Source organism: Podarcis cretensis, assembly GCF_951804945.1.
Source record: "Podarcis cretensis genome assembly, chromosome: 4".
Lineage (NCBI taxonomy): Eukaryota > Metazoa > Chordata > Lepidosauria > Squamata > Lacertidae > Podarcis > Podarcis cretensis.
In genome coordinates, this window is record NC_137173.1 from 74,260,885 (window position 1) to 74,280,633 (window position 19,749).

Genomic DNA, 19,749 nt, shown 5'->3' on the forward strand with positions numbered 1-19,749 from the left:
AGTAAGTGGTTTGAACAAATAGGCCTTGTTCTACTATCACCTCATTTTTCAAGAAAGAGATCCATCTAATTTAGAGAAGCCGAACACGTGGTAGTTTTGTAGTTATAGGCATTCCTAGAATATGCATTCTTCTCTTCCAATCATACGACATAAGGGATGTAGAGAGGTTAAAAACCTAGCTATTCTGGGCATTGACATTATAAGAGTGGATGGGACAACCCAACCAGATGGGTAGGGTTTAAATAATAACATCATCATCATCATCATCATCATCATCATCATCATTATTAACCACCTTTTAACTTTCTGAACTTTCTAACATTGTTCCAGCTGCTGGGAACAGAATGTGGGGTTTAATTTATTTTGGGTTAATTTCACTTCCAGTACTGGTATGTGAGTGGCGTGTTGGTATACAGTAGCACTACCTCTTGCATGCAATTAACCCGTGCAATTTCAACCTAGCTCAGTTGAAATCTTGCAGATTAATTGCACACAAGGCGGAGAGCTCAAAAAGCTTCTTTTGCACCGGGTGTTCCTGGTGCCCAAAGAGCTTTTAACTTCTCAGGCTTGCTTACCAAGCTCTGAAAGGCTCTCGCGAGAACTTGTGGAAATGTGGACAGCCCTGCAACATCTTGCGAGAGAACATTCCAGAACCCAGTAAGCTCTTGAAAGCTCTCCGCCTTGCTTGGAAAGTAAGGATGGCTGCATGGTAGCAGTTTGGGTGTATGCATTTCTATGTATGCATGTCTTCCACGCAATGTAAACTCCCACTCAATACTGTAATATTAGTCCAGTGATGATTTTTCCTCATCATGCCATTCTGAAGCTGTGGAAGATTAATTTGCTCGGAAAAACAACATTAAATTGGATATTTCCAATTTCCTTTTTTTTTTAACTGGTTTGTCCAGGGTTAAGGAAATTCTGGCATTTATTAAAATACTTGTAGGTTTAAAGTGAAAGTCAATATCCAGGGGTGTCTATCCACCAGTGGAACAGGCACAATTAGTGGAATGGATTCTCTCCTCCCTCTTCAGCCTGCTGTGTGTCTTCCAAATATGCACACGGGAGGGTTGGGAGGGGACCCTCTAGAACAGATTTGGGAGCAGTCGGGTAGGGCTGTACTGGGAGGGAGGGAGGGAGGGAGAGAAAAGGGAATCCCTGAGCTGAAATCACCTTGCACAGTGCTTGCTGTCACCCAGCGTTAAAGGTAAAGGTAAAGGGACCCCTGACCATTAGGTCTAGTCGTGGCCGACTCTGGGGTTGCAGCGCTCATCTCGTTTTACTGGCCGAGGGAGCCGGCGTACAGCTTCCGGGTCATGTGGCCAGCATGGCTAAGCCGCTTCTGGCGAACCGGAGCAGCACACGGAAACGCTGTTTACCTTCCCGCTGGAGCGGTACCTATTTATCTACTTGCACTTTGACGTGCTTTCAAACTGCTAGGTTGGCAGGAGCTGGGACTGAGCAACGGGAGCTCACCCCGTCGCGGGGATTTGAACCGCCAACCTTCTGATCAGCAAGTCCTAGGCTCTGTAGTTTAGACCACAGCACCACCCACGTCCCCACCCAGCATTAGGAGACCTGAATTAATTCGATTGTGAAAAGAAGGAGCTTGCAACGGAGCGCATCAATTTCATTGTCTTCTGTCATTTATTTTGACTCTTGTTTCAGAAGGAGAACAAGTTGAAAGAAATCTCCACCCCACTTCCATGATGCTGACAAGCACAGTGAATCTGCTGCAGACTCTCTGCCTCTCGGCTGGAGTCCATGCTGAAGTTATGCAGAATGAAGCAACAAGAACTTTGTGTGGGCTGCTGCGCATGCTAGTCGAGAGTGGGACCGTAGACAAATCAGGTAGATACCTGCACCGGATCAGAGTCTTGTTTTGTGTGCCGAGTCCTTCATCCTCATATCAGTGTAACCTATTGTGGCACCTCAAGTTAGAATGATTTGCCTCATCCCATGTCTGCAGCAGTGCATTTTAAAAAGTATATTTAAAAGAGCTTCACCATTTGTTAACAGAGCAAACAGGCCTTTGTTGCAGAGCGATTTTTGGTGCTTCGCTTTCTCCTGTGTTTTGTTGTTTTCCTTAGGTTTTCATAGTTATCCTGTTGTGTTCAAATAAAACAGGCAAAAGTCCATGATATTGCACACGCTGATAAATAAAACGAGCTATCGTTCTATTCTGCAACATGAAAACTGTTTATTCTAAAAAGCCAGTTTAACTTTAGGTGCTTTGAGACAAATAATTCAGGTCTAAATGCACAAATGTAGTAATTTTAGGCAACTAAGAGAACTTAAGGGTGTTTCTTTTTTAAAAATAAATTCCAGCTTCTGTACCAAATACATTGGTTAATAAAGAACAGCACAGGAGCTGGTGTTCACTGGGATTCATCCGAAGTATAGCCCTCATGCCTCAGATGTGCAGCACTCTGAGTACGTCGCAATGGATAACTCTCCTAATGAAAATCGTCGAGGGACATGAATCGTTTACTGCTGCATCTCTACAACGACAGGTAATGCCTTTCACTGCTGCAGGTATCCAGTGGGTTTTTAACCTACTACAGCTGAGTCATAATAGGGTTTGAAAGCCACACTTCATGTCTGTGGCTCGATTCAAGATCAGACGCCTTTCTCTTGAAAGCGATGAAGCAGGAAGAAGACACAGAATGGTTTCATTGCTGCATTTTGCCTAGATGTGAAAGAGGAAGTGGAACTGTGGTTTGTTGGGTCCCTAGCAGGGGATTATCCCCCCCCCTCCACTGGGTTGACATTAGGCAGTTATTTACAGCTTATATACATAACATTATGGCTTACATACCTAAAGTCTTTTTTAATGAATCATTTTGAATGATTTATTGGAGAAAATGAGAAAATGGCTCCATATTTTGTGCATAAGAGTGTCTTCCTACTTGTAGAATTAAGGGGTTTTTTTCCCCTAGTAGCTCGAGAGACTTCTCTAAAATAGTTATGTTTTCTCCTTTCATCTTTTAGATCCTTGCAGTGCACTTACTACAAGCAGTCCTTCCTTCCTGGGATAAAAGCGAAAGGTCAAGGGACATGAAATTCCTGGTGGAAAAATTGTTTGGTTTCCTTGGCTGCCTGCTTACCACTTGCTCTTCAGATATCCCACTGCTCAGAGGTAGGAGAATATTACGTCTTTAGTGTTGTATTCTTATATTTTTAACCCTATTGATGTCTGTCTATGAGTTTTCCTCTTTTCCAATTTTTCCTCTTTTTTTTTGGCAGAATCTACTCTGAGGAGGAGGAAGGCAAGGCCTCAGGCCTCTCTCACGGCCACTCACAGCAGTACTTTGGCAGAGGAGATAGTGGCACTGCTGAGGACATTGCATTCACTGAGCCAGTGGAATGGACTCATAAACAAGTACATCAACTCTCAGCTAACCTCCATCACCCACATCTTTGCAGGAAAACAGTCAGAAGGGGTAGTTCCCGCATCTTAAAATCAACTCATTTTTGTTTTAAATCTAGTAATCGTTAATGGATTCTGTCAAACTATTTAAAAGCTATGATATATTTTTGTGAAGTGATTGCCTTCTTTAATGTAAAATTGGCTGTAATATCAAATATTATTGCATGTTGTTTTTCTTGAACTGTGAATATTTGCCAAAGGGAAGTCCTTGCTACAGTTTCATTGTGCCTGTTCTCCTTTTTTCCCTAGGCTGTTTTGGAAGACTTCTTTCCTGACGCTGAGAATCCAGAAGTGGGAGGCTTGATGGCTGTTCTGGCAGTCATTGGCGGAATAGATAGTCGCTTGCGGTTAGGTGGCCAAGTCATCCATGATGAATTTGGAGAAGGCACAGTGACACGAATCACCCCGAAAGGAAAAATCACAGTGCAGTTTTATGACATGAGAACCTGTAGAGTCTGTCCCCTCAGTCAGCTAAAACCAGTAAGTGTATTAAAATGATGCCTTTCTTAAGGTGTAAGCTGAATGCGATGCATTATACGTGGACTGTTGGTTTGTTCTTTTTGCAAAATATTTTAATATTCTCCTGGCTGACGAGCAGCAATTTGTGCATCCCAAAAAAGCTGATATTTTTCTTTCAAGTGCCATGCTCCACTGCTCAGATAAGGTAATATGTTACCAATATTTCAGCAGCTCTTGTACAAGTCACCTTCAGTTTCACATCTTTTGGGTAGAACTTTTCTGTTTGTTTTACCTCACTGTTATTTCACCCTGGGAAAGGAAATTTTGACAGCCCCTTCTGCATTTGTCTAGGAGCCCTTCTGCCTTTTATAAGCATCCGGGGAAGGGAGGGAATTCTCTCAGGTTGGAAGAAAAGAAATGAACACACAAGGAATTTATACTAAAATGTATATTTAAAATGTCTGTTTTTCTATAGCTCCCGGTCATTCCCTTTAATGTCAATAATTTGCCATTCACTGAACCAATGCTGTCTGTCTGGGCTCAGCTGGTGAACTTGGCTGGAAGTAAAGTTGAAAAACACAGAATAAAGACTCCAAATCAGGGTGTTTCGGGTATGTTTTTCTTGATTTATAAATACTATGCTCACTCTAAAAGGATGCTACTCTTAAACAGATGATGTCAAAGTGTGCTGATTTGAAGAATGTTTCTTATTTGGTAGGTGTTTTATGTTTAATTTTATCCCTATTGTACCTTTATTGCACACCACTTGGAGACTTGCAAACATCTGTTTTCAGTCAGTAGAGCCAAAAGTTTGTATGCTGAATGATAAGAATGCATGAAAGAAGTGAACAGCATTAATGATGAATATATAAAACTAGCACTGGGCTAAAGCAGTAGTGCCTCTTGGATATGATAAAAATACAGTTCAGTATTTATTTTTTCTGTTTCTTCATATCTTCAAGCTTTATTTTAACTGTGTATTAAAATATAAAGAGTTTCTACTAATAAGCATTCCAGCAGGAATGGGAAGAAACAAAAAAGAACTGTGATTTTTAAATGAACAGTGTAATTTGTGAGTTTTAGGGCTGTACACTCCAACCCAGTGGTCCAGTCTGACCTGGGGAATACTTGACTAGGCCCCAAGACAATTGGGGGGGGGGTGAGAGAGTGAAGCCATGTTTCAGTCTACCATCTTGCTTCAAAATGGTGCCCAGCCTCCAAATGCCAACCAAGACTGCTACCCGCACCTTGGGAACTCTTGTGCCAAGTTCAGTAATGATATATTGAGAGCTGGCAAAAACTATGCCCCCACATGGGCAAAGTCATGCCAAAGTGATGTTTCAGTCCACCATCTTTGATTCAAAATGCTGCCCAGTGTCCAAACACCAATGAAGTCTGCTGCCCCGACATCGAGAACCCTTGTGCAGAGTTTGGTGATGTTATCTCAAGAGCAGACAGACAGACAAACCACTTTCCAAAATAGATATTTGTAGATCAATTCTTCCTATTTATTTTGCTAATAAATGCCTATCATATGTTTTGGACAGGCCAAATAGACTTGGATCTGCTCAGATGCCAGCAGTTAAAACTGTACATACTAAAAGCAGGTCGAGCTCTGCTTTCTCACCAGGATAAATTAAGACAAATCCTGTCTCAGCCTGCAGTGCAAGATGGTGGCTCACTTCCCACAGGTAATAATATTCTGCTTGATTACAAGGTTGATAAGGATTCTCTTACTTTTTTCTACTGTTGAAATAGGCAGACAAACAGAGGAAAGGACCGGTTCATATCTGTGTTTTGTTTTTGTGCACGATTGTCTTGACTTACCGTGAGTTCCGTTCTGGCAGGACATACATGGTTTTTTTTTTTAAATGTTGAAAGTCAAAAAGGTGAAAGAAGTAGTATTTTCTGTCTGTAACAAGCAATTTCTTCCCAGCAGTAATGTTCTCTATATATTTTCATATGGTTTAATAATTGCATCTGAAAGCAGATACCCTGAAAGGATAGAGCAATAAAGAGACCAATGCAGGGCCCATTTTACTTCTAGGGAATTGATATTCTTGTGTTTTATGTGGAGAGTATCCAGCAATGAGTTACCCTGTTCCACTGAAACTAGGAAATTAATACGTCTTCAAGAAACCTGATACTTACCCAATGTTAGTGATGATTGTCTCATTGCCTGTTAATTGCCCTAGATTATTATTTTTTTTAAAAAAATAATTGAATAAAATCTCAGATGGTATAAACCCATCAGTGGTTATTTGAAATCTTCCTCAAGCTTTTGCTGTGCTTAGCGATTTCAGTCACTCTTAAGTAGATGTTATAAGCGAGTTGAAGCCCTTTTTCCATTTCAGTTTTAACATTTTTATGTAACGACATAATAAAAAGAGATAATGGTAGTTCTGGAGGTAGACATTTAAATACAAAGCATCTTCTCAGAATTCAAAGCTTCATTTCTTTGGAACAGAGAATGTGATGTACATGTTCCTTTTTTAAAAAAGAAGAAGAGGTGTTTGCATTTGAAGTGAGACACCATTGAAAAGTAATCTGTTATTGGAAGAGTATTTCAGTTTTTGGTTGTTTCTGAAACTTAAATCCACTTTGCTTGGCTTAAGATGATGGCGTAGTGACATCACCTGATGTTGGAGACTTGTCTCCTGAGGGACCTCAGCCACCCATGATCCTCTTGCAACAACTGCTGACGGCAGCAACACAGCCATCACCTGTGAAGGCGATTTTTGATAAGCAAGAACTTGAGGTAAGATCTTAGCTTTCTCCCATTCAGGAGATACAGTTACTGTTTTATTTAGATAGGCAATAATAGAATAAAAACTTTCTGCCAAGGCAATTCATAGTTTAAAGCAGTGGCTTGTAATATAATAGGCTTTTCCTTCCTGATCATGTTTATTTCAGAGACTGCCTACTGCCTCTAATCACAGCATCCAATGCTGGTCACAGCCTCAGACTACAAGGTTCCTGGGTCAAGCCCTAGATCTCCTGGTGCTTTGTTAGTTTGAATGTGCCACAAGACCTGGCGTAAATAATAAATCCTATTAATGTTGTACAGTGGTACCTTGGAAGTTAAACGGAATCTGTTCCGGAAGTCCATTTGACTTTCAAAATGTTCGGAAACCAAGGTGCAGCTCCTGATTGGAATCTTCGGAAGCTGTGTTGAATGTTTGGGTTCCAAAGAATGTCTAAAACTCCTGGTAGAGGACAAGGATCTAGAGATTACGTTAAGGGTGGCCAAGTTCTGTGCAACTGGCATAAAACTTAGGGAACAAGCTGTACTACCTAAATGATTAAGGTTTTAAATGATAATTTTAGGTTATATTTTAGTGATCAAGATTTAATATATATTTTTAACTGCTGCTATATCTGAATTGTCTCTGTTATACCCAGTTACAATTCAATGTATTCCTGTTGTGTTTTATAATTTTCCTGATATTGTAAGTGACCCGGAACTGGTCTGTGACCTGACCGTAATAATAAAATTCATTCATTCAAAGAACGTTTGCAGACCGGAACACTCACTTCTGGGTTTGCGGCATTTGGGAGCCAAAACGTTCAATTTGCAAGGCGTTTGGGATCCAAGATACGAACTGTACTTTGTAAATGTATTACAGCTGCAAAAAGATTTATGTATATCTTCTTATAGGCTGCTGCACTGGCTGTGTGTCAGTACCTGGCAGTCGAGTCTGCACATCCCTCAACTCCAGTCTTTGAAGACTGCAGCTCCAGTGAAGCCACAACGCCTGTTACAGTCCAGCACATCAGACCTGCAAAAGTGAAAAAACGCAAAGTGTCCCCTATTCCACCGCTTCCTATTGTGGTGCAGCTTATGGAAATGGGTTTCCCCAGGAAGAATATTGAGTTTGCACTGAAATCACTTTCGGGGACCTCTGGAAGTGCTTCTGGGTTACCAGGTACTTTGCTTTTGTTTGAGGTTCAAGGAAGAACACGTTGCATAAGATCTTGAGAATCTGGAAAGTGCTTTGATGTTCAGTGAATGAGATATTGTGGAAATAGGGTAATATAATGGAAAAGAGAATGTGAGAAAGGGAAAAGGAAATGGCAGCAAAAAGGACTAAATTGCAGGTAGCCAGAAGGAAGGAAAGAAAAACAGATGACTCCCAAGGTCTGAGAAACTGAATTATAAGGGTTAACCAACAGTGAAAAGGGATAGGAGGATATCACAGAAAATGCACAGGGCTACACCTTCCCCACATTTGTGTTGTTGAATGATTGCCAAATGGTCTTAAGAGATGAAATTGAAGAGAGGTTGTGAAAAATCGCCTGAAAAACAAGAATTGAATATTTTGTTTTTTAAATCTGGGGGAATGATTTGGTGCAGCCAAAGTTGACTGTAGGGTCAGTGAAGCACAAGGAGAAAAGTTATTTTTTCTTGAACTTCAGGTCAAGTGAGTAATACTGTTGATGTCTGTATTTATTACGTCTTGCTGTAGGAGTAGAAGCCTTGGTGGGCTGGCTTTTGGACCATCCAGATGTTCAAATTACTGACCTCTCAGATGGTGACACTGTATCTGATGAGTATTCAGATGAAGAAGTGGTAGAGGATGTCGAAGAAGCAGAAGCTGCATATCCTGTGGTAAGCGTTAGGAATGGGATCTTAGGATTCTGAAACAACATGTAGAGAGGCCAGTGTTCCTGATACGTCAGTCACAACTTTGGGCCAGGAAACCAAAATGAACATTCTTTGCAATCATTTGGGGAGTCTACATTGCAGAGCACTTAGCATTTATAATGTGCATCAGAGTTATGGATTTCTTATTTTATTTTATTGCAGTCTACTGGTGCCGTTGTAACAGAAAGCCAGACTTACAAGAAACGAGCTGATTTCTTAAGTAATGATGATTATGCTGTGTATGTGCGAGAGAACATTCAGGTAAGCTTGACTATGAAGCCTGCATTTGAACTGTAATGTCCTCTATTTGAAAAGGATAATATTGATGCAGCTGACGTGGATGCATGTGGGAGGAGGAGATAAACACGGAAGCTGCAAATTGCTTTGATAACTGCAAAAAGCTGCTTTATTTAATCTCCCAGCTGTTGCAATCTGTTGTTGCTTTGCTCTATTCATAGATGGCATTGATGTTCTTTGTTTCATGGTAACGTCAAGGGGCTACTTCCTCCTTCCACAGTGTGTTTTCAGGGATGTAACTGACTTGTACAGCGTCTGTTTTACATGCAAAAGGTTCCCGTTTCAATCACAGACATCTCCTGGCAGAGCTGGAAAAGACTCATGCCTGTAATTCTGAGCACCACTACCAATCAGTATAAAAAGTACTAAGCTGGATGGACGACCTCTGACTCTGAATAAGGCAGCTTCCTGTGTTCCTAACATTTTCATTGGATTAGAAAGCCATTAGCTTACGGTCATCATAGTATTGTGTGAGGTGCTCTCGCTAGGCACCAAGTATAGGCCTGAACTGATCTCATTTGGCTCTCCACCTTTGGAATTTGGATGAAATCTTCAACCCAAACTCAGATCTGCCCTCCAGCATTTGGTGTGGTTTATACACTGAAGCCACACTGGGATGATTCACACAATGCTCCAAAGGCGTTTGCTTGTGCAGAGAGGGCATATCTGTCTTACAGACATTGGATGCATTGTTGTACGTGTGAACTATAATCCAATACATGATCGTCCCCTATTTCTCTCTTCTTTTTTTTTGTTTTGAGGGCAGTGATTGTGTGGGTCATTGCATTTTACTTGTGCAGGCCTGGTTCAAAATAATAGAAGCAAACCATGCCCCCAGTTTGCTTGTATGAGCTAGGAATCATGTCCCCCTCCCCTGCCCAATGCACTAGCAGGGAGGAGCACAGAAGGCAAAATTACAGACTGCCTTCAGATGTCTTTAGAAGGTTTTGTGGTTGTTTATCTGTTAAGAGGATGTTCCACAGGGCGGGTGCTACTACTGAGAAGGCCCTCTGCCTGGTTCCCTGTAACCTCACTTCTTGCATGTTCACGGCAAGCCATTAACTGGGCCAGTAATTGAAAATTCTCCTAAATCACACGATAGTCTGTCTTGTTTAGGGTAGTTACATTGATACTGCATTTCTGTTGAAGGTTCAAGTGGTAAATATTGATCCCTTTTTTCCTCCTCCTAGGTGGGAATGATGGTTAGATGCTGCAGGACATATGAGGAGGTTTGTGAGGGCGACGTGGGCAAAGTTATCAAATTGGACCGCGATGGACTGCATGATCTCAATGTGCAATGCGATTGGCAACAGAAAGGTGGCACTTACTGGGTCAGATATATCCACGTTGAACTTATAGGCAAGTCAGTTACTTCATTCATTCTAATGCTGTCTTTTACACGCTCAAAATCCAAAGACATTAATTTCATTGCTTTTGCATTTTTTTAAATAGGATTCCCGCCACAGAGCTCTCCATCACACATAAAGATTGGCGACAAAGTGCGAGTGAAAACCTCCGTGACTACACCCAAGTACAAGTGGGGATCTGTTACCCACAGGAGCGTGGGAGTTGTGAAAGGTAATGTGTATTCTTTAAAAGAACATGTTTGTTGGATGGGTTGCACAGAATTACGGACTTCGTTGTTTGTAGAATTGTAGTGTTGCCTGCAAGATTAATATTGAACTGTTGGAATGCTTTGCCTTTTTATAGCAAATTCTGATGAACAGGAGGTATAGTCGTACCTTGGTTGTTGAATGAAATCCGTTCTGGAAGTCTGTTCGAATTTCGGAAACGTTCAAAAACTAAGGCCTGGCCTCCAATTGGCTGCAGGAGCTTCCTGCACTCAATCGGAAGCCGCGTTGGACGTTCGGCTTCCAAAGAACGTTCACAAACCATAACACTCATTTCTGGGTTTGCAGCGTTTGGGAGCCAAAACGGACGAGTGCCAAGGTTTTCGACAACCAAGGTACGACTGTATTGGCTTGGCTCTAAGTATGTTGTGCGAGCAGGAGACACTTCTGCCCATGTAAGGTGGCAAATGTCAACAGTATTTGCCAGTTATGCTTTCCCATTGCAGCTCTTCATGGCATCCCTTGCACTGTCCCAAAGACCTGGTTCACATGTCGCTCTAAGCCAAACTATGGCTTAGTGTGAATGCGTGCGTTCCCAGAAAAGAGGTCCGAGAAACTTCGCTCCTCCCTTATCGTTTTGCTGCCTTGCTATTCTGAGCTAAGCCATGGCTTAATGTAGTGTGTGGACTGAATTAGGGCTCATGGTTGAGCTCTCTGCATAACCAAGAGCAAACTTCCCCAGGAGCCTGACTGCTCATGCTAAGTCATAGTATGGCTTAGTGACACATATGGACTAGGCCACTGTGTCTCTGAATCCTCAGGAACAGGGTGTTTTTTGGGGGTGGGGAATAGGGACCTGCAGCAGGAAGCGGGGAGGTTGGAAAGCCCTGTTTTGTGAGCAGTGCTTCAGTCACAGAATTTAGGGTCAAAGTTTTTTGGTAAACAGTTTTGACATAAGACATACCTGTTTGACGGGTTGGGGGGGGATATAACGGCATGGAGCTTAATATTTCCATAATTTGATATTCCAGTTTTATCTGAAGGAGCTATTAAAAAGGAACACCACAGCTTTAAAAGTTACTTGGTCATTCTGAAAGTCATGTTGTGCTTTCCTCCACCTGACAGTTCAGAATGCATCAGGAAACGGAGGGCAGTTTGTTGTGTTTTTGACATGAGCTTTCAAATAGAGGCAGAGTGTCACATATGCCTGCTTCACATTTTGGATCTGATTTATTTTCAGGATAAAGCAATAGCTATTACACTTGTTCTCAAGTTAGAAGTGCTGGTTAGTGTTCATGCATTAAATATTTGGCGCAAGTTACGAAAAGGTGGTCTAAAAATCTGGATTAAATACTGTTTTTCAGGTTTATAGAAAGCTTGTTGTTTTAAAGCAAGGAATTGAGTACACCACTAAATATTTTATACCAGAAGTTTCATCAGTAGGAAATATCAGTACAGCAGTCACTGAAGTATGTGTATATCTCACAAATACTTTTTATATTTTCCATTTCTTCCCTTGTCACAGCTTTTAGTGCCAATGGTAAAGATGTCATTGTTGACTTTCCTCAGCAGTCTCATTGGACTGGATTACTGTCAGAAATGGAACTTGTTCCCAGTATTCATCCAGGGGTTACGTGAGTGTGGTTTTTTTTTAATAATAAAAAGCCCTTTAACCATTTTATTGTGGCTTTTTCTTTAAGTTGCATCTTTTTTCTTCTAGTGTGTTATATAACATAACACATGGCCTGATTCCCCCTCCCCCCCAAGATGCAACAGGTAAAAAAACCTGAAAGAGTAGGCATTTTTGTAGTAGACGGTATAGAATGAGAATTTGTTTGGATTAAATTATGTGAACGGAATAGAAGAGCTAATGTGATAATTGAATTTTTGTTTCAATTAGGTGTGATGGCTGTCAGATGTTTCCCATCAATGGACCTAGATTTAAATGCAGAAACTGTGATGACTTTGATTTCTGTGAAACCTGTTTCAAAACCAGGAAACATAACACACGACACACTTTCGGAAGAATAAACGAGCCAGGTATTATACGTTATAGCTTAATGAAGTCTGAGACGTTTCTGCATAACTCTTTGTTGTGGGTAAAGTTTTTGGAAACCCCATTTTCTAAAACTGCTTCTGATTAACTTTCATTGGACCTCCTCTTTCTAATAAACTCAGCATAATTCTTTATTGTGAACAAAGCTTGTAGGAAAAGCTTTGTGCTGTAACTCTACAAATACAGTTCAGTATAATGCTCCAGCCTTTAGGATAGCATGCTCCTGAATTAAATAGTTGTCTTCAAATCTACAACACTAACTATTTACAATAGGTCAATCTCCAGTATTTTGTGGCCGCTCCGGAAAGCAACTGAAGAGGCGTCACAGTAGCCAGAGAGGGATGCTACTGGATGATTGGTCAAGAATCGTTAAAAATTTGAATGTGTCGTCTTCCGTGAATCAGGCCTCACGTTTGATTGATGGTGGGGACCAGTGCTGGCAGTCTTCTGGCTCCCAAGGAAAGGTGAGTTTTAAAGAAGTCGTTCGTGAGCTTCCCTCACATTTCAGTGTAATCTTCTCTTTTTTTTTTTATAATAATTTTTATTAATTTTCCACACAAATAATAAAGCACAATATAAAGCAGTACAACTTCAAACTCATCAGTTCATACCCTTCTTTCTTTGACTTCCCCATACCTCCCCATCCCTGCATCCTTGTTTAATGGTTCTTTAGCAACCCTTAGGTCCATTATCCTAATTCCCTTTCATAAAAAGAAATTCTTAAATTTTCTGTTTACTGCTGCAATTCTTTACTTCTTACCCCCTGACATCTTAACACTCCTCAATTTTACAATTATTTTTAAGATATATTTTGAATTTCTTCCAGTCCTCTTCCATTGTCTCTTTCCCCTGGTCCCGGATTCTGCCCGTCATCTCGGCCAGTCCCATAAAGTCAATCACCTTTGTTTGCCATTCTTCCAGAGTAGGTAGTTCTTGCGTCTTCCAATACTTTGCCAGTAGAATTCTTGCTGCTGTAGTGGCATACATAAAGAAAATCCTGTCCTTCCTTGACACCACTTGGCCCACCATGCCCAAGAGGAAAGCCTCTGGTTTCTTAGGAAAAGTCCACTTAAGGACCTTCTTAATTTCATTATAGATCATTTCCCAGAAAGCTTTAACCTTTGGGCAGGTCCACCAAAGGTGGTAGAAAGTGCCTTCAGTCTCATTACATTTCCAACACTTATTATTAGGCAAATGATATATTTTTGCAAGCTTGACTGGGGTCATGTACCACCGGTAGATCATTTTCATAATATTTTCTTTTAAGGCATTACATGCAGTAAATTTAATACCGGTCGTCCATAACTGTTCCCAGTCAGCAAACATAATATCATGACCGATATCTTGTGCCCATTTAATCATAGCTGATTTCACCATTTCATCCTGTGTATTCCATTTTAACAGCAAGTTATACATTTTTGATAAGTTCTTAGTATTGGGTTCCAACAATTCTGTTTCTAGTTTTGACTTCTCTTTCTGAAATCCTATTTTCCTGTCCTGTTTAAACATCTCATTTATCTGATGGTAATGCAACCAGTCTCGAACCTTAGGCTTTAATTTCTCATAACTCTGAAGTTTCACCCTTTCGCCTTCGTATTCTAAAATCTCATGATATTTTGGCCATTTAGAATCCATATTAAGCTTTTTTACTTCCCTAGCTTCCATTGGTGACACCCACCTAGGGGTTTTACTTTCCAACAAATCTTTGTATCTAATCCAAACGTTATACAATGCTTTCCTTACAATATGGTTTTTAAAGCTTTTATACACCTTTACCTTGTCGTACCATAAGTATGCATGCCAACCAAAACTATTGTCGTACCCTTCCAGATCCAAAATGTCAGTGTTCTCAAGAAGTAGCCAGTGTTTCAACCAGCAGAAAGCTGCTGATTCATAATAAAGTCTTAAATCCGGCAGGGCAAACCCCCCTCTATCCTTTGCATCAGTTAAAATCTTAAATTTAATTCTGGGCTTTTTGCCCTGCCAGACAAATTTTGATATGTCTTTCTGCCACCTCTTGAAACAGTCCATCTTGTCCACAATCTGCAACGTCTGGAATAAGAACAGCATTCTAGGCAATACATTCATCTTAATAGTAGCGATTCGGCCTAACAAGGAAAGTTTCAACCTTGACCATATTTCCAGATCCTTTTTAACTTCTGACCAACATTTTTCATAATTATCCTTAAATAAGTTCACATTCTTGGATGTTAAGTTTACCCCCAGGTATTTTACCCTTTTTGTTATTTCCAAGCCTGTTTCATTCTGAAAACTCTCTCTTTCCCATCTGAATGGTATGGTGTTTTTCTTCAGCAGATCTGCTAGGCTTTTGTAATATGTTCTCACCTCTAAAATGTATTTGGGAATGTCCTTAAAAATCTGTATCTGACAATTTTGTATCACCAATGCCTTTTGATAATGTAGATTCAATATTTTATCTCTTTCTTCTTTTGATCTCAATGTAATTAGACAATCCCTTGGTTTTTTATCCTGCTTTCTACCCAATCGAAAGGCTGATGTTATCTCAAATTCATCCTCTTCCTCCCATTCCTCCTGCCAAAAAGCTATAATGTTCTCTGTGAGAAATTGCACAAGGTTGTCCCCTTCCCCTTCAGGCACCAATCTAAGTTTTAAATTCTTCTCTTTACGTTGAAGTTCCAGTAAGGAGAGGGCTGCATCATGCTCATTCACTTTTTTAATAATAGGCCCAAACTTTTCCCTTGTCTCTTCAGCCGTTGTTTTTGCACTTTCTGCAATCTTTCGTGTTTCTGAATTTTCCTGGATTAATCTATTTATAGAATCTGTGTTAGATTTAACACTAGCTGTATTCACATCCAATCTTGTTGTCAACTCTGTTAATTTTTTAGAATTCTCTGTCGATAGCTTTGTCAATGCTTCCAGGGATTGATTTATTTTAAGTAGTGCCTGAGTCATAGGATCCATAGAAGCTGGTGTTTTTTCCTGTGCAGCTGGAACAGTTCCTGATATAGAGCCCCTTTTCTTCTGAGATTGTTTTGCTTTCTGCCTTGTTACTATCTCTTCTGTAGGGGCACTCATATCCTCAAGGTCGTTTTCACAGAGTTGATTTCCAAGTGGAAAATCCCACTGTTACTTTTCCAAGTGCAACAGTTTCACTTAAAGCCCTCTAGAGGGAGCATTCAATTGTATCCAAATGGCAAAGATAAAGAAAAGCAAAGAAGCAGGGAAGTATAACAGTAGCCAAAAGTTTCCAATATCCAAACTGTAATGTCTCTATCTTCTATGTGGCCAAAATGCAACAGGGTAAATCTAAGGTCCGGTAACTTTGTTACAAACAAACCCCCACTTCGCAAAGTTTGACAGTCCACGTCCCGGTGTCTTATTTGGGCAGCCCGACCCAGGGGGATTTGGCAATGGAAGATCTTAATTTTCCAATAATTTTCCAGCAGGTTGGCAACGTCCCAATCCTTTCCCCCCTTCTCCTGCCAATCTGGGGGGAAATTTTAAGTCCGATGTCAGTTTGACAGCTTAAAAAAATAGAAAGGTTCCCTTCAAATGCAGCTTGATTTTCGTTGCTTTGTCTCTCCTGCAGTTCCGGGGAGGCAGACTTCCTTAATTTATGCCTTTCCCGTTTTCAGCCGAATTTCTTATTTAATGTCCCGTTACTTTTTCGATCTTACTCACGGGTGCTGTGGTCAAATTCCAATTGCAGGAAGGAATCGGCGCTCTCCGCTCATGGCGACGCGGCTTCACTCCGTTAGCTGGGTGACGACTCTCAGCACCGCGCTTACCCCGATGCCGCTCAGAAGCCTTTAAAAAGGCTCCTTCACAGTGCCGGGGGGCGCGAAAGGTGCCCACCGAATCTCCTTTGTTCACAGGCTCCGCGCCTGTGATTTTAGGGGTCCCCTGCTTGCCGTAGCGGGTAAGACCCGAACTAACGAAGCAGTCCTGCCTCGGAGCTCGAGGCTCGGACCGCCATTAAGCGCTGGCGCCGACCGGAAGTCCTCAGTGTAATCTTCTCATTGCTGTCATCATCATTTCATAAAAGTAGAATTATACCTGCAGGTATTTTTTTTGAAAAAAGCAATACTGTTTTTATTATCTTAAACTACTTGCAAGTATTGTATTCTAAGAAGTAGTAGTCATGTTCACATGTAACTGTAGTCCACCGTGCCTCCAGAGAATTTTAGATAATCGCAGTCATTTCCCCCCAGCACTGGATCCGTTTGGAGATTTTCCCTGATGTCCTCGTACACAGACTGAAAATGATTGTGGATCCTGCAGACAGCAGCTACATGCCCTCGTTGGTTGTGGTTTCAGGTATGGAACTGTCAGTGTTGACTACAGGGAATTGGTTTCATTATTGAGCAACTTGTTTTGTTTACTCGCAGTATGGTAATACAGGCAGTGTCTGTTTTAGGTGCATCTGATATGTGCATTCCAAACCCGGAAGTGACCTGAAAATATCACAAAAAGGGGTGGAACAGGGCTTGGGCAGATCAGGGTGTTTAATAATAATAATAATAATAATAATAATAATAATAATAATATTTTATTTATATCCCGCCCTCCCCAGCCAAAGCTGGGCTCAGAGCGGCTAACAACAGTCAAATAATACAACATTCTAAAATCATTTCATTATAAAATTAATTCAAATCAGATCAATGGCAACCATTGGGCTAGAGTTCTGTGAGGATTGCCAAAGGAGGGAGTCAGGCTGTGCCCTTGCCAAAGGCCTGGTGGAACAGCTCTGTCTTGCAGGCCCTGTGGAAAGATGTCAAGTCCCGCAGGGCCCTAGTCTCTTGTGACAGAGCATTCCACCAGATCAGAGCCACAGCCGAAAAAGCCCTGGCTCTGGTTGAGGCCAGCCTAACCTCTCTGTGGCCTGGGACCTCCAAGATGTTTTTGTTTGAAGACTGTAAGTTCCTGTGTGGGACATACCAGAAGAGGTACAAGGGTCCTAGGCCGTTTGCAGGCTTTTACAATGGTTTCAAATATACATGATTTCACTTAACATGCGGTGCCTTGGAACATAACCCCTGCATAAATTGAGAGTTGCCTGTACTGAAAAACAACAACTCCCAAATTAAAAATAATCCAGCATGCGTCTCTTTCCTTATGCTGCAGGTGGAAGTTCTTTAAACAATCTCATAGAGCTGAAGACAATCAACATTAATCCTACAGACACCACAGTTCCTCTTCTCGGTGATTGCACAGAGGTAGGTTATTGCTGGTTATAGGGAAGACTAATTAAGAAAGTTGTGCGTTGAACCCATGTAAGATGTATATTCTCTATGTTTTCCCCATGGCTTTCTGCTACAAGGTGTCAGATTTAAATGCCCGCTGTTATTGTGAAGAGTTCCTTTGTCACTTACTTTTTTGGGCGCATGAGGAATTTTTTTTTTGTTTGCCAAGAAACCATGCTGTGATCTCTCCACAGCAATGTTGCTTAATGAGGACACTGGCTGGAGTTTATGTGTCTGTTGTTTAAATCTTGACATTAATGAACAAAATTAATGTTTTTGTGATCCCCATCCCCTCCTTTTGTTGGGTATAGTTGCATATGCAGACAACGCAGATGCCGCGTCTAAAGAAAAAGTAAAAATCCATTGGAATGCAGGAAGACGCTTGTCAGAATCCCAAGGGTCTGTCAGAGGTTAGACCTCCTATGTGGTTGAGGGTCTCTCTCTGGAAAGTAAGAGTGCCTCAGGTTTTCCCAAAGCAATAAAGGTCTTACCAAGTTAGGATGGCTCATTACAGAGCACACCTGAGCAGAATTAAGAACAGGAGTGGTTCTTTCATTTATTCAGACTTTTTATTATTAAAAAGATTCCCTTTTATATTAATAAAACAGGAGGGAGCAGAAAGGTCAGAAGTAGGTAAAAATGGATACAAGTCCATACATACATAATTAATTCGTTTCCCTTTTCATAGTCTCAATCATAATATTAAAGCAGGCAGGCAGGTAGGCAGTTCTCTAGAGTCTTCCATCCTTTTGTCACGTATTTTCTTATATTTGTGGCATTAAGTATATTAAGAACCAACACATAAACTTAATCCTTTTTAATTTCAGTATCATAGGTATATTGAAGTGGCTATAAAGCAGTGCAGGAGCTCTGGCATTGATTGCAAAATACACGGTCTCAGCATTTTGGGGCGTATTCGGGCAGAGGATGAAGACTTGGCTGCAGTCCCCTTTCTTGCTTCCGATAACGAAGAAGATGAAGATGATAAAGCTAACACTGGGAGGTATGGAATATTAGAGCAAAGATCTCTTGTAAAACATCACGTGTAATTCCATACTGCTGAACTTGTTGGGACTTTCAAGTTCAGGATTAGGAATACTTTGTCCCAAAGGTTCCTCATTTTTATTTTCTTTAACAGATTATTGATTGATTGAATAATTTCTATACTGCTTAATATATTTAAAAATATCTCTAAGTGGTGTACCAAAAACTGACGCAACAACCAGAAACTTAAATTTTAAAAAATACAGCGTTACGTATTAATATGTTACATTAGTACAAAGCTACTACATCTATCTCAATTTCAATTCATTATTTTCACAAAAATAGTTGTGATGCAATTGTTGCAAATAAATAGTGAATAGGTGGGTGAGAAATAAAATCCTAGGGACAATCCCAGTATATAAATTGGAACGTTAACTCTTTGCTTGCTTGCTTGCTTAGCCTTGTTAGAAAGAAGACGACAGGCCTGGAATCAGCAGCGACAATAAGGACCAAAGTTTTTGTTTGGGGCCTGAATGACAAAGACCAACTAGGAGGATTAAAAGGTTCTAAGGTATTGGGTGTTTTGTTTTTTTTAAATTGAAATACATGAAAACAACGTTGTGCTTCCTTTCTTCTTTGTGTGTCTCTGCATGTGTTGCAAGGCAATACCACCTTAAACGTCTTGTCATGCCTCTTCTTTTCTGGATCATTTGCTTATTTATTAAATTTAGGTACAACCCTTCAGCCGAGGATTAGGCCTCTTTTTAACAGCTGCCGGTTGCTGCAGATTTAACATCCATGCAGCAGCTTCAGCTGTGTTATGGAGGAGGCCATCCTTGTTAAAAAAACTTGGTTCTATGCAGTGGTCAGGACCGGAACACCTAAAATCCCATAAGCAACATGACATAATAGAACGTTGTCTACTGTCAGAAGCAGGATGGCTCTGAATCTCAGCTGCTGGGAAGGACAAGCAGGGAGAGCACTTGTTGTGTTCACTCACTGCACATGGGCTTGGCCGATATGAGTATGGGATGCTGAACCTAGATATACTTTGGTCTCATCTGGCAGGACTTCTGTTCTTA

The 19,749-nt window shown here is 40.9% G+C and overlaps 1 protein-coding gene across 4 annotated transcripts in view; it reads left to right on the top strand.

The window, feature by feature from the left end:
• HERC2 (HECT and RLD domain containing E3 ubiquitin protein ligase 2) overlaps positions 1-19,749 on the top strand; it is a 108,520-nt gene that overhangs the window by 43,955 nt on the left and 44,816 nt on the right. For 3 of the 4 annotated variants that reach the window (XM_079972354.1, XM_079972353.1, XM_079972352.1), the window contains exons 38-57: positions 1,669-1,851; positions 2,329-2,513; positions 2,992-3,139; positions 3,247-3,443; positions 3,680-3,910; positions 4,365-4,500; positions 5,437-5,580; positions 6,505-6,647; positions 7,548-7,815; positions 8,356-8,498; positions 8,697-8,795; positions 10,022-10,190; positions 10,284-10,409; positions 11,928-12,036; positions 12,303-12,442; positions 12,732-12,922; positions 16,652-16,757; positions 17,565-17,656; positions 18,511-18,686; positions 19,127-19,238. In XM_079972354.1, the coding sequence (XP_079828480.1) occupies positions 1,669-1,851; positions 2,329-2,513; positions 2,992-3,139; positions 3,247-3,443; positions 3,680-3,910; positions 4,365-4,500; positions 5,437-5,580; positions 6,505-6,647; positions 7,548-7,815; positions 8,356-8,498; positions 8,697-8,795; positions 10,022-10,190; positions 10,284-10,409; positions 11,928-12,036; positions 12,303-12,442; positions 12,732-12,922; positions 16,652-16,757; positions 17,565-17,656; positions 18,511-18,686; positions 19,127-19,238 (3,098 nt within the window). The remainder of the gene's footprint in view (positions 1-1,668; positions 1,852-2,328; positions 2,514-2,991; positions 3,140-3,246; positions 3,444-3,679; positions 3,911-4,364; positions 4,501-5,436; positions 5,581-6,504; positions 6,648-7,547; positions 7,816-8,355; positions 8,499-8,696; positions 8,796-10,021; positions 10,191-10,283; positions 10,410-11,927; positions 12,037-12,302; positions 12,443-12,731; positions 12,923-16,651; positions 16,758-17,564; positions 17,657-18,510; positions 18,687-19,126; positions 19,239-19,749) is intronic. The other variant, XM_079972351.1, reaches the window with a different exon arrangement.